At 49.4% G+C, this 21,506-nt stretch overlaps 1 protein-coding gene across 1 annotated transcript in view; it reads left to right on the top strand.

Annotated features, from left to right (window-relative positions):
* UVRAG (UV radiation resistance associated) overlaps positions 1-21,184 on the top strand; it is a 205,852-nt gene extending 184,668 nt beyond the window's left edge. Inside the window, exon 15 of the mRNA XM_030200046.1 lies at positions 18,458-21,184. Coding sequence (XP_030055906.1) covers positions 18,458-19,160 — 703 coding nt within the window. The 3' untranslated portion in view covers positions 19,161-21,184. The remainder of the gene's footprint in view (positions 1-18,457) is intronic.
* The last annotated feature ends 322 nt before the right edge of the window (positions 21,185-21,506 follow it).

Genomic DNA, 21,506 nt, shown 5'->3' on the forward strand with positions numbered 1-21,506 from the left:
GTTGCTGCCGTACTGGGAGTCCATGTGTTTTCCTACCTTGACAATTGGCTGGTGAAGAAGCACATTCAAGGACTGTGCTCAAGAGTCCATGAGGAGAACTCTTCAGGTGCTAGAGCTACTAGGGCTCATTTTAAACTACCCCAAATCCAATCTGCTCCCAGTTCAACAATTGGAGTTCATTGGAGACCTGCTAGATTCACAGCAGGCACGAGATTTTCCCTGTGCCACAATCTGCTCCCAGTTCAACAATTGGAGTTCATTGGAGACCTGCTAGATTCACAGCAGGCACGATATTTTCCCTGTGCCAAGAGCGAACACTCGAGTTGCTCTGACCACTCAGTTTCTTGCCATTCAGCAGATCACGACTCTGCAGATGTTGAGGTTACCAGGCCATATGTGCATGTCACTCCTTTAGCACATATTCACATGAGAACTGCCCGGTGGACCCTAGCTTCCCAGTGGTCTCTTCTTTGTACTCTAAACCCATCTAACCTACAGAAGATCTTGGGCCTTAATTCTAAGTTAGAACAGATTAATGATTGGCTCTGGTCAAATAAACAGGCCCTGAACCCTCTCTCCTCTTCACAGGAGGAAAAGAAATCCCCCATGACTCGCCTTTGCTACTTCATCATATTCCTGTCCAGTTGACCACTAGCACTACTACTACTACTTATCATTTCTATAGCGCTACTAGACGTACACAGTGCTGTACACTTGAACATAAAGAGACAGTCCCTGCTTGGCAGAGTTTACAATCTAATTAGGACAGACAAATCATAACAATTCAAGGTACCTTACAGTCAGGTACAATTGGTGTTTATTCAATCTAAGTTTATAACTAACGTAATGGATGCTGAAGCGTCACAAGGTGCATCAGTGGAGTTTGAACCACTCCTTCCTTTGCTGGTCTACATGAATTTCAGCCCAAGGATGGTCACTGCTAGAATCCTAGGAGTTGTTTTTGACAATACACTTTCCTATCGTATGCACCAGGGGTGACATGATACAGACGTTCAAATATTTGAAAGGTATTAATCCGCAAACAGAGACGGGAAGACGGTAGAACTAGTGGACATGAATTGAGGTTGAAGGGGGGAAGACTCAGGAGTAATGTCAGGAAGTATTTTTTCACAGAAAGGGTGGTGGATACATGGAATGCCGTCCCACTGGAGGTGGTGGAGATGAAAATGGTAATGGAATTCAAACACGTGTGGGATAAACACAATGGAATCCTGTTTAGAAGGAATGGATCCACATAATCTTAGCGGAGATTGGGTAGCAACACTAGTAACTGGGAAGCAAAACCAGTGCTGGGCAGACTTCTACGGTCTATGCCCCGATCATGACTGAATAGATATGGATGGGCTAGAGTGTAAATTTTAAGGGGCTTCAACGTTAGCTTCAGAACTTTTAGTACAAGAAGAGTGCTGGGCAGACTTTTACTGTCTGTGCCCTGAGAATAGCAAGGACAAATCAAACTCGGGTATACATATAAAGTATCGCATACCATGTAAAATGAATTATCTTGTTGGGCAGACTGGATGGACCTTACTGGTCTTTATCTGCCATCATTTACTATGTTACCTGTCTCATTCAATTTGCAGGATGTTTTACAAATTGAGACTTATTCGCTCGGTTTGAGCACTTCTTCACCTCTCAGCATTCTTGTCACCAGTCAGCTTGATTACTGTAACTCCCTGTGCAAATCACTTACGTTAAAGGATCTTCACTGGCTACAGCTTGTTCAAAATACAAGAATAAAACTTACACATGGTGCACTGAAATACGATCATGTTATACATTTGCTACAGTCATGTCACTGGCTTCCAGTTTCCTTTCGTATTACATATAAAATTTTGCTTCTGGTATTCAAAATACAGTCCATTGGAGATCCCTTCTTCCTCGCATGTTTTCTTTTTCACTATGTCCCGGTGGCTGTCTTTGTTCATCCACTCAGCATCAGCTAGCTAACTGTCTCCCACCTTTCAGGATATTGTGCATACTAGAATCCGAAATGCCTGAGGTCTCAAACTTCCCTGGAACGGTTTAAGACTGAACTAAAGATTCACCTCTTTCTAGAGGCTTTCCAGTGTCCCTAATACCTGTGGTAGGCCCTGACACTGTAAGGTTTTGAGAGCATTCCCCCTCCTAAGTGTGCTTCCCGTTCTCCTCTTTACTATCATGATTATTGTAGTTCTCCCTCTTTCCCTCTGCTTGGTGTTCAGTCCGCCTCTCTTTACGTCTTCATTTTTCCTTTTTTTAGTCTGTAAGCCGCTTAGTTGGCATTGCCGATAGGTGGGATAGCAAGTGCTCAATAAACTTGAAACTTGGTCTCAAGCCTCGGGGAACCTAACAGATATCATCTGAGTGACTCCAGAGTTAGTTCAATCCCTCCTCTGGTGGACAGTTTGATCCAATTTGACCATGGGACTTCAATATCAAATTCCTAAGCCCAGGAAGGTGCCAACAATGGATGCATCCCACCTGGGGGGGGGGGGGGGAGGGAGCTAACTTGAATGGTTTTCTTACACTCAAGGTGCTTGGTCAGCTCAGAAAATGGAACTTCACACCAACCTTCTGGAGCTCCAGGTAATCTGGAACACTCTAATGGCTTTCAGAGATCGGCTGTTCAACCAAATTGTGCTCATTCAAACAATCAGCTTGCAATGTATTACACAAGTGTGTGTGTTTTTTGGAGTGGGGATTACGGGATCATATCCTCCGTGTCAAGAGGCTGTCCGGATATGACAGTGGGCTCTAATGGAATAGTTCTCAGAGCCACATACCTGATGGAAATATCCAACAGCCTGGCTAACAAACTAAGCAGGGCAATGGAACCACACAAGTAATAACTCAGCATGAGCATTGCCTGTGAGATTTTCTGAGAGTGGGGCACTCCCTTGGTAGATCTCTTTGCCACTCCTTACAGCCACAAAGTCCCTCAGTACTGCTCCAGGTTCAGAGTACATGACAGACTAGCGTCGGATGTCTTCCTCTTCCATTAGGGAACTGTCTTCTGTATGCATATACTATTCCTTTCATGTTGAAGACTTTGCTGAAACTCAGGCAAGACCGGAGAACCACAATCCTAATTGCCCCATATTGGCCTAGACAGATCTGGTTCCCTCTACTTTTGGAGTTATCCTCCAAAGAACTGTGGAGATTGGAGTGTTTTCTGACCCTCATAATGCAGAACGTGTGATTTCTTCTGCATCCCAACCTCCACTCTGGCTCTCACAGCCTGGATATGGAGAGCCTAGAATTTGCTTCCTTGTATCTCCCAGAGTGTGTCTTCAAGGTTTTTGCTGGCTTCCAGGAAAGATTCCACTAAGAGGTGTTATTCTTTCAAATGGAGGAGGTTTGCAGTCTTGTCTGAGAACAAGGCCCTAAATCCTCTTTCTTGCCCTACATAGACCTTGCTTGAATACCTTCTACACCTCTCCGAATCTGGTCTTAAGACTACCTCTGTACAATCCAAGGACTTGACGCGGCAAACGTGCCTTCATCATCAGAAGCCCTAATGAAGTAAAATACAGTAAATAATATAAATATAAACATTCAATTAAAATCAGTACAAAGATGATAAATCAAAAATAAAAGATTAAAAAAGAAATAAAAAGAAATAATGGATGAGAAATGGAGCGAAAAAATAATATAAAATGTGACATGTATAAAAGTACAAGGTAAATTGTTGGCTAAGAACATGCGCTACGGAGGCATTAGGTTGAAATGTACCTTAACGAATACAGTACACAATATGTAGAAGTCGCAAAGTAGGCAAAGGTAAATCACATCTACAGATCCAAAAAGAAGCAATAAATTGCAGATGCTGTGAAAATGATATAATACTAAAAACAAAAACAGTCAGAAACATATATTTAACATATGGAGTAATATAAATGTCAAAAAACTATAGTATTATGCTAGTTAAAGTGGAACCCATATACAAAAATGTATGATAATTGGTTAAAGGGAAGAATATAAACAGCTGATTTGGTGCTAAAATGAAATGCTGTTGTATTCTACAAATTCTCCGAGGACAAGCAGGCTGCTTGTTCTCACTGATGGGTGACGTCCACGGCAGCCCCTCCAATCGGAAACTTCACTAGCAAAGTCCTTTGCTAGCCCTCGCGCGCCCGCGCGCACCGCGCATGCGCGGCCGTCTTCCCGCCCGAAACCGGCTCGAGCCGGCCAGTCTTCTTTTGTCCGCACTCGGTACGGTCGTGTTTTCGCCGTGTCGAGCCCCGGAAAGTCGACCTCGCGCGTCCAATTTGTTTTGAACGTGTTTTTTTCCTTCGGGAAAGCTTTGTCCTAGTCGGGAAGTGCTCCGGAAACCCCCCGCCGGGTTTCGTGTAAATCCTCCCCGTACTTCCAGCTTTTTTGCCCCGGTAAGTTTTCTTTCGTCGTCGGGGTAGGCCTCTTTTCGGCCTCGGTCGAGATTTTTTTCTCCCTCTAAATTTGGTGCTTCAAATTTCGCCATTTCGGCTTTTGATTTCGCCGGCGTGATTTTTCCGCCCATGACATCGAAGCCTTCCAGCGGCTTCAAGAAGTGCACCCAGTGCGCCCGGGTTATCTCGCTCACTGATCGACACTCGTCGTGTCTTCAGTGTCTGGGGGCCGAGCACCGCCCTCAGAACTGCAGTCTGTGTTCCCTGCTTCAAAGGCGGACTCAGGTAGCGAGACTAGCCCAGTGGAACGTGTTGTTCTCGGGCTCTTCGTCGGCATCGGCACCGGGATCTTCGAGTGCATCGACGTCGTCAGCGTCCAGACCTTCTTCCTCGGCCGCCCCTGCATCGAGTGCATCGAGGCATCGGGCCTCTGCATCGGCGCCGAGACATCGGATAGCTGCATCGACGTCGGTGGTACCAGGACCTCGTCTGCTGATGTCGTCGGACGGTGGTGCATCGGGTGGAGTGCAGGTGAGGGCTGTCCATTCCCCTGCTGGTGGCGGTGAGCCGTCGGGTGGGTCTCCGCCTACCCTGAGGGCTCCTGCGGTACAGCCCCCCCGAGATCGACCTTCTTCAGTCTCGGCCCCGAGGAAGCGACGGATGGATTCGACGTCCTCCTCGTCGGTGCCGGGGAGCTCCGGTGACATGCTTCGGAAGAAATCGAAGAAGCATCGACACCGGTCTCCTCCCCGTGTCGGCACCGAGAGCTCTGGGTCGCCGAGGGATTCGGCACCCAGCAGGCATCGGCACCGAGAGGACCGCTCACCCTCTGTTCAGGAGGTGTCGATGCGCTCCGCTCTGGACAGCCCGGAACAGCCTCCACGCCCGGAACAGGTACTGACGTCGACGCCTGCATCGACCTCTCAGCCTTTCTCTGCAGCCGCTCTAAACGAGAGCCTCCGGGCCGTTCTCCCAGAGATTCTGGGAGAGCTGTTGCGCCCTACCCCTCCGGTACCGGCGGTGCTTGCGCCACCGGTACCGTCGAGCGTGGCGCCGGCTGGCCCATCGCCCAGGTTGAGGTCCCCGACGTCGGTACCGCGTGCGGTACCGACCGCGGCCACCTCCCAGGAAGGCTCCCCGACTACGTCGGCGGAGGGAGCTTCGCCGATGCGGGCGAGGGAGTCTACCTCTCGACGCCCCCATCGTGGACGGGGTTCCACGGAGTCGAGCAGGGCGAGGTTGCAGACACAGGTCCGTGAACTTGTGTCTGACACCGAGGGTGAGGCCTCGTGGGAGGAAGAGGAAGATCCCAGATATTTCTCTGACGAGGAGTCTGAGGGTCTTCCGTCTGATCCCACTCCCTCTCCTGAGAGACAGCTTTCTCCTCCCGAGAGTCTGTCTTTTGCCTCCTTTGTCCGGGAGATGTCTACGGCCATCCCCTTCCCGGTGGTTGTGGAGGACGAGCCCAGGGCTGAAATGTTTGAGCTCCTGGACTATCCTTCTCCACCTAAGGAAGCGTCCACTGTTCCCTTGCACCATGTCCTGAAGAAGACATTGCTTGCGAACTGGACCAAGCCATTAACTAATCCCCACATTCCCAAGAAGATCGAGTCCCAGTACCGGATCCATGGGGACCCAGAGCTGATGCGCACTCAGTTGCCTCATGACTCTGGAGTTGTGGATTTGGCCCTAAAGAAGGCTAAGAGTTCTAGGGAACATGCTTCGGCGCCCCCGGGCAAGGACGCTAGAACCTTAGACTCCTTTGGGAGGAAGGCCTACCATTCCTCTATGCTCGTGTCCAAGATCCAGTCTTACCAGCTCTACACGAGCATACACATGCGGAATAATGTGCGGCAGTTGGCGGGCTTGGTTGATGCTCTTCCCCCTGAGCAAGCCAAGCCTTTTCAGGAGGTGGTCAGGCAGCTGAAGGCGTGCAGAAAATTCCTGGCCAGAGGAGTTTATGACACTTTTGATGTTGCGTCCAGGGCCGCTGCTCAAGGTGTGGTGATGCGCAGGCTCTCATGGCTGCGTGCCGCCGACCTGGAGAATAGAATCCAGCAGCGGATTGCGGACTCGCCTTGCCGTGCGGATAACATTTTTGGCGAAAAAGTCGAGCAGGTGGTAGAGTCTCTCCACCAGCGGGACACCGCATTCGACAAGTTCGCCCGCCGGCAGCCTTCAGCTTCTGCCTCTACAGGTAGACGATTTTTCGGGGGAAGGAAGACTGTTCCCTATACTTCTGGCAAGCGTAGGTACAATCCTCCTTCCCGACAGCCTGCGGCCCAGGCTAAGCCCCAGCGCGCTCGCTCTCGTCAGCAGCGTGCGAATCAGCAAGGCCCCGCGGCTCCCCAGCAAAAGCAAGGGGCGAGCTTTTGACTGGCTCCAGCAGAGCATAGCCGACATCCAAGTGTCAGTGCCGGGCGACCTGCCTGTCGGAGGGAGGTTGAAAGCTTTTCACCAAAGGTGGCCTCTCATAACCTCCGATCAGTGGGTTCTCCAAATAGTCCGGCAAGGATACACCCTCAATTTGGCCTCACAACCTCCAAATTGTCCACCGGGAGCTCAGTCCTACAGCTTCCAGCACAAGCAGGTACTTGCAGAGGAACTCTCCGCCCTTCTCAGCGCCAATGCGGTCGAGCCCGTGCCATCCGGGCAAGAAGGGCTGGGGTTCTATTCCAGGTACTTCCTTGTGGAAAAGAAAACAGGGGGGATGCGTCCCATCCTAGACCTAAGGGCCCTGAACAAATATCTCGTAAAAGAAAAGTTCAGGATGCTTTCCCTGGGCACCCTTCTCCCCATGATTCAGCAAAACGATTGGCTATGCTCTCTGGACTTGAAGGATGCCTACACACACATCCCGATACTGCCAGCTCACAGACAGTATCTGCGATTTCAGCTGGGCGCACGCCACTTCCAGTACTGTGTGCTACCCTTTGGGCTCGCCTCTGCGCCCAGGGTGTTCACAAAGTGCCTAGCTGTGGTAGCAGCGGCGCTTCGCAGGCTGGGGGTGCACGTGTTCCCATATCTCGACGATTGGCTGGTGAAGAACACATCCGAGGCAGGAGCCCTGCAGTCCATGCAGATGACTATTCGCCTCCTGGAGCTACTGGGGTTTGTGATAAATTACCCAAAGTCCCATCTTCTCCCAGTGCAGAAACTCGAATTCATCGGAGCCCTGCTGGATTCTCGGACGGCTCGCGCCTATCTCCCAGAGGCGAGGGCCAACAACTTGTTGTCCCTCGTCTCGCGGGTGCGAGCGTCCCAGCAGATCACAGCTCGGCAGATGTTGAGATTGCTGGGCCACATGGCTTCCACAGTTCATGTGACTCCCATGGCCCGCCTTCACATGAGATCTGCTCAATGGACCCTAGCCTCCCAGTGGTATCAGGCCGCCGGGGGTCTAGAGGACGTGATCCACCTGTCCACGAGTTTTCTCGAATCCCTGTATTGGTGGACGATTTGCTCCAATTTGACTCTGGGACGTCCCTTCCAAATTCCTCAGCCTCAAAAAGTGCTGACCACGGATGCGTCTCTCCTGGGATGGGGAGCTCATGTCGATGGGCTTCACACCCAAGGAAGGTGGTCCCTCCAAGAAAGCGATCTACAGATCAATCTTCTGGAGTTGCGAGCGATCTGGAACGCTCTGAAGGCTTTCAGAGATCGGCTGTCCCACCAAATTATCCAAATTCAGACAGACAATCAGGTTGCCATGTACTATGTCAACAAGCAGGGGGGCACCGGATCTCGCCCCCTGTGTCAGGAAGCCGTCAGCATGTGGCTCTGGGCTCGCCGTCGAGGCATGGTGCTCCAAGCCACATATCTGGCAGGCGTAAACAACAGTCTGGCCGACAGGTTGAGCAGGATTATGCAACCTCACGAGTGGTCGCTCAATTCCCGTGTGGTGCGACAGATCTTCCAGGCGTGGGGCACCCCCCTGGTGGATCTCTTCGCATCTCAAGTGAACCACAAGGTCCCTCAGTTCTGTTCCAGGCTTCAGGCCCACGGCAGACTGGCGTCGGATGCCTTCCTCCTGGATTGGGGGGAAGGTCTGCTGTATGCTTATCCTCCCATTCCTCTGGTGGGGAAGACTTTGTTGAAACTCAAGCAAGACCGAGGCACCATGATTCTGATTGCTCCCTTTTGGCCGCGTCAGATCTGGTTCCCTCTTCTTCTGGAGTTATCCTCCGAAGAACCGTGGAGATTGGAGTGTTTTCCGACCCTCATCACGCAGGACGAAGGGGCTCTTCTGCATCCCAACCTCCAGTCCCTGGCTCTCACGGCCTGGATGTTGAGGGCGTAGACTTTGCCTCTTTGGGTCTGCCAGAGGGTGTCTCCCGCATCTTGCTTGCTTCCAGGAAAGACTCCACTAAGAGAAGTTACTTCTTTCATTGGAGGAGGTTTGCCGTCTGGTGTGACAGCAAGGCCCTAGATCCTCGCTCTTGTCCTACACAGACCCTGCTTGAATACCTTCTCCACTTGTCTGAGTCTGGTCTGAAGACCAACTCCGTAAGGGTTCACCTTAGTGCAATCAGTGCATACCATTACCAAGTGGAAGGTAAGCCGATCTCAGGACAGCCTTTAGTTGTTCGCTTCATGAGAGGTTTGCTTTTGTCAAAGCCCCCTGTCAAGCCTCCTACAGTGTCATGGGATCTCAATGTCGTTCTCACCCAGCTGATGAAACCTCCTTTCGAGCCACTGAATTCCTGCCATCCGAAGTACTTGACCTGGAAGGTCATTTTCTTGGTGGCAGTTACCTCGGCTCGTAGAGTCAGTGAGCTTCAGGCCCTGGTAGCCCAGGCCCCTTACACCAAATTTCATCACAACAGAGTAGTCCTCCGCACTCACCCTAAGTTTCTGCCAAAGGTTGTGTCGGAGTTCCATCTGAACCAGTCAATTGTCTTGCCAACATTCTTTCCCCGTCCTCATTCCTGCCCTGCTGAACGTCAGCTGCACACATTGGACTGCAAGAGAGCATTGGCCTTCTATCTGGAGCGGACACAGCCCCACAGACAGTCCGCCCAATTGTTTGTTTCTTTTGATCCCAACAAGAGGGGAGTGGCTGTAGGGAAACGCACCATATCCAATTGGCTAGCAGATTGCATTTCCTTCACTTACGCCCAGGCTGGGCTGGCTCTTGAGGGTCATGTCACGGCTCATAATGTTAGAGCCATGGCAGCGTCGGTAGCCCACTTGAAGTCAGCCACCATGGAGGAAATTTGCAAAGCTGCGACGTGGTCATCTGTCCACACATTCACATCTCATTACTGCCTGCAGCAGGATACCCGACGTGACAGTCGGTTCGGGCAGTCAGTTCTTCAGAACCTGTTAGGGCTTTAGGATCCAACTCCACCCCCCGAGGGCCCTGTTTGTTCTGTTCCAGGCTACACTCTCAGTTAGTTGGTAAATTTTTTAGGTCAATCTCAGTTATGTCCTCGCCGTTGCGAGGCCCAATTGACCAATGTTGTTGTTTTGAGTGAGCCTGGGGGCTAGGGATACCCCATCAGTGAGAACAAGCAGCCTGCTTGTCCTCGGAGAAAGCGAATGCTACATACCTGTAGAAGGTATTCTCCGAGGACAGCAGGCTGATTGTTCTCACAAACCCGCCCGCCTCCCCTTTGGAGTTGTGTCTTCCCTTGAAGTGTATTGTCTTGCTACATACTGGACTGGCCGGCTCGAGCCGGTTTCGGGCGGGAAGACGGCCGCGCATGCGCGGTGCGCGCGGGCGCGCGAGGGCTAGCAAAGGACTTTGCTAGTGAAGTTTCCGATTGGAGGGGCTGCCGTGGACGTCACCCATCAGTGAGAACAATCAGCCTGCTGTCCTCGGAGAATACCTTCTACAGGTATGTAGCATTCGCTTAAGAGACAATGATTGTAAACAAACGATATAGACATGATACCAAATGTCGCGGCTCTGATGTCACTCCGGTATTGGTGAGCTCTCGAGTCTTCCCGAGCCCCACTAGGGCCAGGAAATCACCGAGCACCCCGAATCTTCACCCGCGGCGACCGCCGTTCACCGAGGGTTGTGCCCTCAGCTGCGGGCGGCCAGCAGGACTGTTGGAACCGCGGGGTGACGGCTGGCCTGGCTGGGTGTGGGTACAGAGTCCTTGGTGAGCGTGGCTTAGCTGGGCGGCTAGCTGAGCACGGGGAACGGACACAGTCTTTATTGGCAATAGCCAGCAGGATGGCTAGCTGGCACGAGGAACAAACACAGTCATCACTGGAAATAGCCAGCAGGACGGCTAGTTGACACGAAGAACAAACACAGTCTTCACTGGAAATAGCTAGCAGGACGGCTAGCTGACACGAGGAACAAACACAGCCTTTACTGGAAATAGCTAGCAGGACGGCTAGCTGGCACGAGGAACAAACACAGTCTTTACTGGAAATAGCTAGCAGGACGGCTAGCTGGCACGAGGAACAAACACAGGCTTGGAATGTGGCTTCAAACAACAAAACGGAAGCACTGGACCCCTTCCGTGTTCTCGTTTAAATCCCCCGCTCGTCCTGGCTGGGGAACCGCTGGAACCAATCCTCTTCGCCCAGGCCGGCAGCGGGGGCCCGGATTGGTCCTCCCGTCCGATGGGCGGAGTTCCTATGCGGATGCGCTAATCCGGCGCAAGTGGGCGGAGCCTCCTCGCTGGTCCCGCTGTAGCGAGGAGGACGACGACGCCGGCGCCGCCATCTTGGCCGGCGGATCTCCTTCTCCGAGGCCGGCGCTTGCTCTTCTGGATCGCCGGCCTCGGAGCAGCCTGCAGTCGCGGCGATCCCCGTGGCAGCCTTCCCCCGCCGCCCCGCATCCCACGGGCGCCCCAGCCTCTCGCTCCGGCCCGTGGACCGCCAGGTAAGGGCCCAGAACGGGACAGTATCTTCCCCGGATGACCCCTTCTCCCGGGGCCCGGGTTTGGACGGATATCGGGCGTGGAAGGCTTTGACCAATTCTGGGGCATGAACATTAGCCACGGGTTCCCAGGAATTGTCTTTGGGGCCAAAAGATTTCCATGATAACAAATAATGCAGTCTTCCCCGCCGCCACTTTGAGTCGAGAATTTCTCCTACCTCGTACTCCGGGTCCGGGGCCACCTGGAGATCTTCTTCTTGGGCCGGGGGCGGGTGCCACCCGGACCCCTGGAACCGCTTCAATAACGAGATATGGAAGGCGTTATGCACTCGTAGGGTGCCGGGTAACCGCAACCGATACGTTACTGGCCCAATTCGTTCTTGGATTGCATATGGTCCCGCATATCGAGGTCCCAATCTTCGGGAAGAACCTCGGAATCTCAGATGTTTCGTGCTTAACCATACCTTCTGTCCTGGTTGGAGCACGGGAGCGGGCCGCCGATGGCGGTCAGCAAAGATCTTGTCCTTGGTCGCGGTCTTCTGTAATTGTTCCCTAGCCATCTTCCAGACCTTTTGTAGGTCGGCCACGACTTGGTCCCCCGCCGGGGTTATGGCGGTAGCCGGGAACGGCCCTGGAAGCCGAGGATGTCGTCCATATACCAGGAAGAACGGGGACTGCCCTGAGGACGAGTGGTCACTTTGGTTATAGGCGAACTCGGCCCAGGGAAGTAGAGAAACCCAGTTATCTTGTCGTTGGTTGACAAAAGCTCGTAAGAATCCTTTCAAGGTTTGATTAATCCTCTCAACCATGCCGTTGGTTTGAGGATGGTAAGCGGATGAAAAATGGTTCTCCACCCCCAAGGCCGTGCACAAAGTTCTCCAGAAGCGGGAGGTAAATTGGGGTCCTCGGTCACTGATGATCCGAGTGGGTAGTCCATGTAGTCGAAAAATGTGGTGAATGAAGGCTTGAGCTAGAGAGGCGGCCGACGGGAGGTTCGCGAATGGAACAAAGTGAGCCATTTTAGAGAACCGATCTATCACAACCCAGATCACGGTATGACCCTGGGAGCGAGGTAAGTCAGTGATAAAGTCCATGGATATCTCCGACCAGGGACTGGTCGGCACGGGCAGTGGCTGTAGGTCTCCCACGGGGGGTCCTCCTACTGGCTTGGTTCGGGCACATACCGGGCACGAGGTAACAAACTGGAGGATGTCTCGTCTCATCTGTGGCCATCGATAATGTCGTGTGATGAATCGGAGTGTCTTTTGGTACCCGAAGTGCCCGGCCCATCTAGACGAGTGCCCCCATTGCAGAACCTCTTTCCGATCGGCGGCCGCCACGAATCTCTGGATCGGTGCAACCTCCCCTGTGGCCACACTGAGACAAGCGGGGTCTAACATCGGATGAGTCTCCTTAGTCTCTTCTGGTACCTCGAAGGCCCGGGAGAGCGCATCGGCCGGGGTATTCTGGGAGGCCGCCCGGAACACTAATTGAAAATGAAACCTGGCAAAGAATAATGACCACCGAGCCTGTCGGGGATTCAACCGCTGAGCCTCTTGGAGGTATAGGAGGTTCTTATGATCAGTGATGACCGTGAACCGGTGTTCCGCTCCTTCCAGCAAGTGTCTCCACTCCTGCAGTGCTAGTTTCAAAGCCAAGAGTTCTCTATCCCCTACCGTATAATTCCGCTCGGCTGGGGAGAATTTACGTGAAAAGAAGGAGCACGGTTGGCGCCGGCCTTCGGGGTTGATTTGAGAAATGACCGCCCCGGCCCCTAGGGCGGACGCGTCCACCTCTACAATGAAAGGTTTCTCAGGGTCGGGGGTCAACAGAATGGACGCGGACTCAAAAGCCTCTTTTACCAGATGAAAAGCCGCTTGCGCCTCTGGCGGCCAATCCCTGACCCTCGCGTTCTTGTGGGTGAGCGCCGTCAACGGGGTTGTCAACCGGGAGTACTGGGGAATAAATTGGCGATAGTAATTGGCGAAGCCCAGGAATCGTTGTAAGGCCTTCAGGCCCTTCGGTTGAGGCCACTCTCGAATGGCTTGGAGCTTGTCTGGCTCCATCTGTAACCCCCCTGGAAGCAGGATATGCCCTAAAAAGGGTAAGGATCGCTGATGGAAAGCGCACTTACTCAGCTTAGCAAATAGATGGGCTTGACGTAGGCGGTGCAGCACTGCACGAACATGGCCCGGATGCTCCAGGGGGTCCTTAGAGTAAACTAGGATGTCGTCCAAATATACAATCACCGTGGAATTTAGCAAATCCTCTAGTACACAATTGATAAGGCGTTGAAACACCGCAGGGGCATTGCAGAGACCGAACGGCATCACCCGATATTCAAAATGTCCCTCGTGGGTGTTGAAAGCCGTTTTCCATTCGTCCCCGGACCGGATTCGTACTAGATTGTAGGCCCCCCGCAAATCTAACTTCGTGAAGATCTGAGCTCCTTGCAGTCTGTCCAAGAGCTCGGGAATGAGTGGCAGCGGGAACCGATCCTTCACGGTGATGGCATTTAATCCCCGATAGTCAATGCAAGGTCTCAGCGACCCATCCTTCTTGGTAACGAAAAAGAACCCTGCCCCGGCTGGGGATGTAGACGGCTGAATGAACCCTTTCCGTAGGTTCTCATGGATGTATTCTCGCATTGCCTTGAACTCTCCTCGGGACAGTTTGTACAGTCGGCCCCGTGGGGGTACCGTATCCGTCTTCAAATTGATAGCACAGTCAAAAGACCTATGCGGCGGTAGTACCTCCGCCTCCTTGGGATTAAACACATCTGCAAAGTCTCTATAATCCATAGGCAAGGAGCCCAGTTCACCGGTCCCTCCTCGGGCAACGTATTTAAGGCCGGACAGCTGCCAGCCCGACCCTTACAACAGGTCTCTTGACAGGAATTACCCCACGCTTGAATTTCTCCCCCGGCCCAGTCGATAACCGGGTTGTGGTATCGTAACCATGGCAGTCCCAGAACCACAGGGTGGATGGTCCGGGATAATACTAAGAATTCGGCTTCCTCCCGATGGTTCTCCCCCACTTGCAGTTCCAACATTGGAGTAATCTCAGTGACCGGCTGGGGAAGGGTAGTTCCTTGGATGGAGGTTATCCGCAGCATCGGCCTCCGGGGGAGCGTGGGCCAGCCCATTTGCTGCAGCAGTTCGAGCCCAATAAAATTGCCCCCTGACCCCGAGTCCACCAGGGCTCGGGTCTGAACCGTGGCCTCCTGCCACCGTAAGGTCACCGGTAGGATGATCAGGGTGTCTGGTAGGGGAGCGGAGTGCCCCAAGAACCCTCCCCTCAGGGTGCCTTGGGGAGCGCATTTCCCGGCCGGATGGAACAAGTCCGGAGGAAATGCCCAGCCTTCCCACAATAGAAGCACAGTCCGTTTGACTGTCGTTGCTGTCTTTCGGCGGGAGTCAACCGTTGCCGGCCCATCACCATCGGCTCCTCCCCGGGCTCCGTAGTGTCCCGGTTCCCCTGGCGAGAGGACGGCCCTTTGCTTGTCCGGGAGGTCCCTCGTGCCCACTTCTGCCGCTCCGCCCGGGCTCTGGCTCGCTCCTGGAATCGGGTGTCCACCCGTATACAGAGTGATATGAGGGCATCCAATTGTCCGGGAATCTCCCGTCCCGCCAATTCATCCTTGATTCGTTCTTGTAATCCCTCCATAAAAATGGCCATCAAGGACTCCGGATTCCAACGCAGCTCCGTGGCTAAGGTACGGAACCGGATGGCATAATCGGCCACCGTACCTTCTCCCTGATGAATCCGGAGCAGTTCCGATGCCACGGAGGAAGGTCTTCCCGGAAGGTCGAACACCATCCGGAACCGGCGCTGAAATTCGCTATAATCATCCAAAATGGGGTCATGTTGTTCGTTCAGGGGGGCCACCCAGTCCTGGGCTTTTCCTTCACAAAGGCCCATAATGTAGCCCACCTTACTTTGGTCCGAAGCAAAGGCCTCCGGTTGCATCCGGAAGGCCAGGTTACACTGGTTAAGGAACCCCCGACAACCTCCCGGGGTCCCATCGTATCATGCTGGTTCAGGGAACCGAGGTCCCACGCGGAACCCTCCCATACGGGGAGCCGCTGCGACCCCTTGGACCGCAGCGGCCTGGTTCTGTACCTGAAGCCTGGAAAGCTGAGAACATACATTCTGGAGCGCCCCAGACAGGGCATTGAGCTGTTCCTGTTGCTGCTGGAGAACCTTGGCCAGGTCCCGTAGATCAGGTTGCGTCGGCGAGCTCATGGCTTCCGTTTTCTGTCGCGGCTCTGATGTCACTCTGGTATTGGTGAGCTCTCGAGTCTTCCCGAGCCCCACTAGGGCCAGGAAATCACCGAGCACCCCGAATCTTCACCCGCGGCGACCGCCGTTCACCGAGGGTTGAGCCCTCAGCTGCGGGCGGCCAGCAGGACTGCTGGAACCGCGGGGTGACGGCTGGCCTGGCTGGGTGTGGGTACAGAGTCCTTGGTGAGCGTGGCTTAGCCGGGCGGCTAGCTGAGCACGGGGAACGGACACAGTCTTTATTGGCAATAGCCAGCAGGATGGCTAGCTGGCACGAGGAACAAACACAGTCATCACTGGAAATAGCCAGCAGGACGGCTAGTTGACACGAAGAACAAACACAGTCTTCACTGGAAATAGCTAGCAGGACGGCTAGCTGACACGAGGAACAAACACAGTCTTTACTGGAAATAGCTAGCAGGACGGCTAGCTGGCACGAGGAACAAACACAGGCTTGGAATGTGGCTTCAAACAACAAAACGGAAGCACTGGACCCCTTCCGTGTTCTCGTTTAAATCCCCCGCTCGTCCTGGCTGGGGAACCGCTGGAACCAATCCTCTTCGCCCAGGCCGGCAGCGGGGGCCCGGATTGGTCCTCCCGTCCGATGGGCGGAGTTCCTACGCGGATGCGCCAATCCGGCGCAAGTGGGCGGAGCCTCCTCGCTGGTCCCGCTGTAGCGAGGAGGACGACGACGCCGGCGCCGCCATCTTGGCCGGCGGATCTCCTTCTCCGAGGCCGGCGCTTGCTCTTCTGGATCGCCGGCCTCGGAGCAGCCTGCAGTCGCGGCGATCCCCGTGGCAGCCTTCCCCCGCCGCCCCGCATCCCACGGGCGCCCCAGCCTCTCGCTCCGGCCCGCGGACCGCCAGGTAAGGGCCCTGAACGGGACACCAAAAATATAAACAAGTAGAGGTGAACAACTGTAAAGTGTAAGACATATACCTACTAAAAATATTTGTTGACTTGTTTAAAAGAGAGAGTGATGCTGTGAAATAATGAACCACTGTGTAAAGAAACTGCAATTATGAGGGTGATTATAGATACTTTACTATACCATGTAATAGTGCAATAAGAAAGCCACAAAGGGAAAAAAAAAACAAAAGGAAAATCAGGTGCTACAGAAAGTGAAAAACATGAAGGTGAACCCAGATGAACAAGTGCTATGGTATTGAATGTAGAGTGAAAAGGTATAAATGTAAATATATCAACCGGGTACTAATGAAGATGGTGAACAAGAAAAGGGCTAATGAGTGAACAGACGGAAAAAAACGATATGTGGAAACAAATCAGTTTTCCAAAGAGAACAAAAAAACTATACCTGTAAGGAAAATACTGAAAAGTGAATATTAGACTCATTAACCTGAATAATGTTGATCGAGCACAAGCGAACAAACTGACTGACAGCGTTTCGTATACAAATGAGTGCATGTGATATTACGTGAAAGTGTTTAAATGTACTGTTGGTGCTAAAAACATCAGCTGTGCCATGAAAAAATAGAGGAGTGCAAGTGAGCCCATATGGCATGCCCAGTAAAACTATTTACTTATTTTGTACTGTATACATTTAGGTTCATTTCATCCTCTATAATGCCTCTGTTTTTAGCTAACAATTTACCTTGTACTTTTATACTTTTATATTATGGGCTTTTTTTCGCACCATTGTTATCCATTATTTTTTATTTTTAATCTTTTTTGTTTTATCATCTTTGTACTGATTTTAATTGTTTATATTTATTTATATTCTTTACTGTAGTTGTTACATCACTAGGGCTTCTAACAAAAGCACATGCCGAAACACGACCGTGTCGAGTCCTTGGATTTGTATACCCATTACAAGTTGGAAAATAAATTGGACTTTTATTATCCAGCTTTGGCTTCCTCATTTTATGTCCTCACTCCCTTTTGTTGGAGTCTTGGTTATAACCACAAATCATCCCCAAGTATTGCTGACAGTATTCAACTTACCAGTCAATATGTCTTCCCCTCCCCTCTGAGCTGCACTACCCTCACTTGCAGCACTATCATCAGGCAGTTCTGAGTTTTAAGAATGCAGTACTCTAGAAGTTACAGTAAATATAGGATTAGATGATCAAACAGATAAAAAGGGAGACCCCTGTAAGGGGCATAGAGAGCCAATATCAAAAATCAAATTTTAAATTTGATGCAGTAGGATACTAGGAGCCAGTGGTATTCCTTAAGTAATGAGATAACATGGTCATACTTCTGTGAGTGTGCAGTATATAAAACATAATGCTGTGACCAGTAGGACTTATAATACCCACATTCACAATCTTTGAGCAGCTCCCCATATGCACCATAGTCTAAATTCTGTACTTTATCAAGAAAACCACCATAGGCCTCTTTCTTCCATGTTTCTGCACTGCAGATTATTTCTCTTGGATGCAGTTGTATCAGTAGTATTGATATCCCATGCTGCATCTCTAATAGCCACCTGGGATTGCAGCTAATCCAGTCAATTCAGTACCAATATCATAAAAATAAGCTATGGGTGGGAGTGTGGAACAGCTGCACCAGAAAAGGAGATTAATGTTGGCCATCAACAAAAGACTGGAAATTGCAGCTGGCTCTGTCATGATGAAGCAGCAAATACTCATAGGCTTTATCACTTTCTTAGATCTCTCTGGATTTAGCAAGAAAGCAGCAGTAAAGGCCTACTTGGATCTGGAAAGAGAGATAAGTTGCTATGATAGGGTAATGCAAAAATGTAATATGTGGCTAAAAGATGTTCATGAACCATGTGGTGATCTGGTTTCAAGACTCAAATGACTTGCTACAAAGCCTTATTTTTACATTTTTTTCAGTAGAATTGCCCAGTTCTTGTTCTGCCTTTAGACATGCCTGCAGTTTGCTACAATAAAATAACATCAGTATTGGTTAAGCAGCTACAATAGAGAGAGAATCTGATAATGTTCTTATTTTTTTATTTTAGTGACCGACATCACAGCTCCAGTGCAATTCCTGTTCCAAGACGACATCAGAGTTCTACATTTGGTGGTCTAGATATTGGCTTTTCTATTGGGATTCCTTCCCCAGATAAAGGACTCCGCAAACGGGCCAGTTCTGAGAATGAAAAACTACAGTACAAGACACCTCCACCTAGTTATAACTCAGCAGTAACTCAACCAATTGCCATTTTAGCCACTTCAAGAGACTCGAGTACAAAGCTTGGGTCCTCATCTTTGGATGCTTCATTAGACTTTTCAAAAGAACATGACAAAGATTTGTGTGAAAATTTGAATGGAGAAAGCCCAAACAAGAATTTACCTGTGAACAGTGATCAGGATGACCAGGAGCCATCTTGTCAACCCTGTAGTGCAATAAATGGAACCTTTCTGACCAATGAATGCACTAACATTGCAAGGCAGGACCATCCTTGTAATTTCCATCTTTTACGAGCCAATGATGTTTGTTGTACTGTTGAGCAAGCAGAGGAGATCATTGGCATGGAAGCAACAGGACTTAGCACAGGTGACCAGTTAGAGGCATTTAGCTGTATACCTGTGGATCATGCTGTGGCAGTGGAATGTGATGATCAAGTCCTAGGAGAGTTTGAAGAGTTCTCACGAAGGATCTATGCACTGAATGAAAACATGTCCAGCTTTCGCAGACCACGCAAAAGTTCGGATAAGTGAATAATAGTGATTGATGTTAATTCCCAAGGAAAATTGGTGGTGGGAAAGACAAAGAAATTTGCTCTCACCATCCTTTATCAATTATGGTAATAAATTATGATGGAGGCTGTTCCTATGGTGCTGGAAAACTGACCTTTGAATCAGGCAAAATAGGGTTATTATGTGCTTACTTATAAATATCTTTTTGATTGGACTTCCAACTCTGTTTTACCGATTTTCATTATGAAACCCACTAGTATGTCATTATCACAAATACACGTTTTTTTTTTTCTTTTAGGCACGCTGTTAGAGAAATCAGGCACTTAACATTTTACATTTCTGTTTGTTATATTTGCCATTGTATTTGCTTATTTTAGTTTCTGAGAAGGAATTCAATGCGGATTAAAAAATCTTTAAGCTATTAAAGGTTTATATTTTCCTATCCAGTCATTAATAAATGTCATAAACAATGAGTGTACTAAAACAGCAAAATTGCTTTGAATTCAGTACTACTGAAGAATACTTAATTCATTTAGCCAATCACTTTCTTTCTCCCCAGTTTCCAAAAGTGATTTCTTTTATTATGTTTTAACTTTATTGTAAAGCAGGCAATCAATTTTGTATACTTTAGAAGTTTCCATTCATTTTGTGTACTCCCCAACAGATTGATTTGCCTTTGTGTTACTTACACAGCTCATCAGCCTGAAGTACTACCAGCTGGCACTTGGGTCAAGTATAGTATGTGTCTGAGCACCTACAAACTTCTGTAGTGTCATATAAAGTTTTATAGCAAAGAAAAGGCAAATATTTTGCTAAATCATATTACAGGCAGCAGTTATCTGCACCCTTTACCTTTTTTGAAATGTAGAAGAAAGTGCTTAGAGCAGTGGTTTTCAACCCAGTCCTCGGCGTACACCTAGCTAGTCAGGGTTTTTAAGATAAAGTTATTCTGAAATCCCCAACTGGCTAGGTGTGCCCCAAGTACTGAGTTGAAAAACTCTAGCGTAGAGAGAGAGAGAGGTTTTTAGAAAGCAATAGTCTAGTAAACAAATGTGTTCCTTTTCTTGGATACAGCCATCAAATACATTTAAAAGAACCTATACATCATATATATATATATTTCATTTGTATGGAAAACATATCACACATCGGTCATCTTTGCCACATCTGTTTACTACTGCACTAATGTAAAATTAGATTTGGGAAGCTGCTTGTGAATCTTGGTCTTCAGTTTGTTCATATTTCATTGTTCTCTCTTGCTTCATTGTAATCCTAGTAATGTAGTTCAGAATTTGCACTGCTGAAAGGAGGAGGAATAGATCAGCATTATATGTCAAGCCTGGTGTTTCTTTTCAGTTCCTATATTTCTTGATGACTCCTGAAACTGTTCTAATATGCTACTTTCTGACTTCACCATAAGAATGGCCTAAGGAAACTGTGGATATGTATAATGTAAGCAACCTTGACTTTTGTCCCATTATTGCATTTTTTTGTGTGTTTATACAGAGACACGCATGTGTCCGTTTTACCATTATGTAACTGTAACATTCCATGGACAGAAACACTTTCAGTGTAATGAATGTGTTGAGATCATACATTTTGCAATGAGTTTGCTCCTTGAGCTTCAGTTTAAGGATCATTTTTACGCAGTATTTTCCAACAGAGACTGACATGGGAGAAACCCTTTAGTACACAGATTCCAGTCTGTTACATTTATTTTTTATTCTTTTTAAGGTTGTTCCCAGAAAACACATTAAACAAAACAGTATATATGATAAGAATGTTAAATGAATTTTTGTGTTGTTTTTAACTTCATTAAACATGCATTCCTTTTGTACCCATATTTTTGTGGGGAAGAGAACTATTAAATGATATATCCCAAAGATGCATTATTTTATTATTTAATGTGACATGCAAGCACCAACAAAAATTAGCTTAAAAATGGATAAAATATGATGCATGACATGTCAGTGTGAGTCATATGTTACTGTTTGTTTTTGAATTGCTCAGGTTTCATCCAACCAAATAAAGCGTTAATTCCTTTTGCTGCTCTTTTGTTTTATCATCATGTTATAGAGTTGCATGAATGTATGTCACACCTATTAAATATAATGGGAAGGGTCATTGTAGTGCTTTGCTGTCTGAAAAAAATGTATCTTCTTTGATGAAATAAATTACTTTCTACTTGTTCCTCACTCACTCACTCTATTTCCAGTTTTCAGTAGTTTTTGCTCTGTCTTTTGATATTGTTAAGTACACTGTTGTATTTTGTACTTTAATTTTGCTATTCACCTGGATTGAAATTAGATTACAGCTGATTTGCAGGGCTAAATAAACTAATAAAAGATTAGAATTTCTAACTGTTAT

The sequence above is a fragment of the Microcaecilia unicolor genome, chromosome 4 (assembly GCF_901765095.1).
Source record: "Microcaecilia unicolor chromosome 4, aMicUni1.1, whole genome shotgun sequence".
NCBI classification, from domain to species: Eukaryota; Metazoa; Chordata; class Amphibia; order Gymnophiona; family Siphonopidae; genus Microcaecilia; species Microcaecilia unicolor.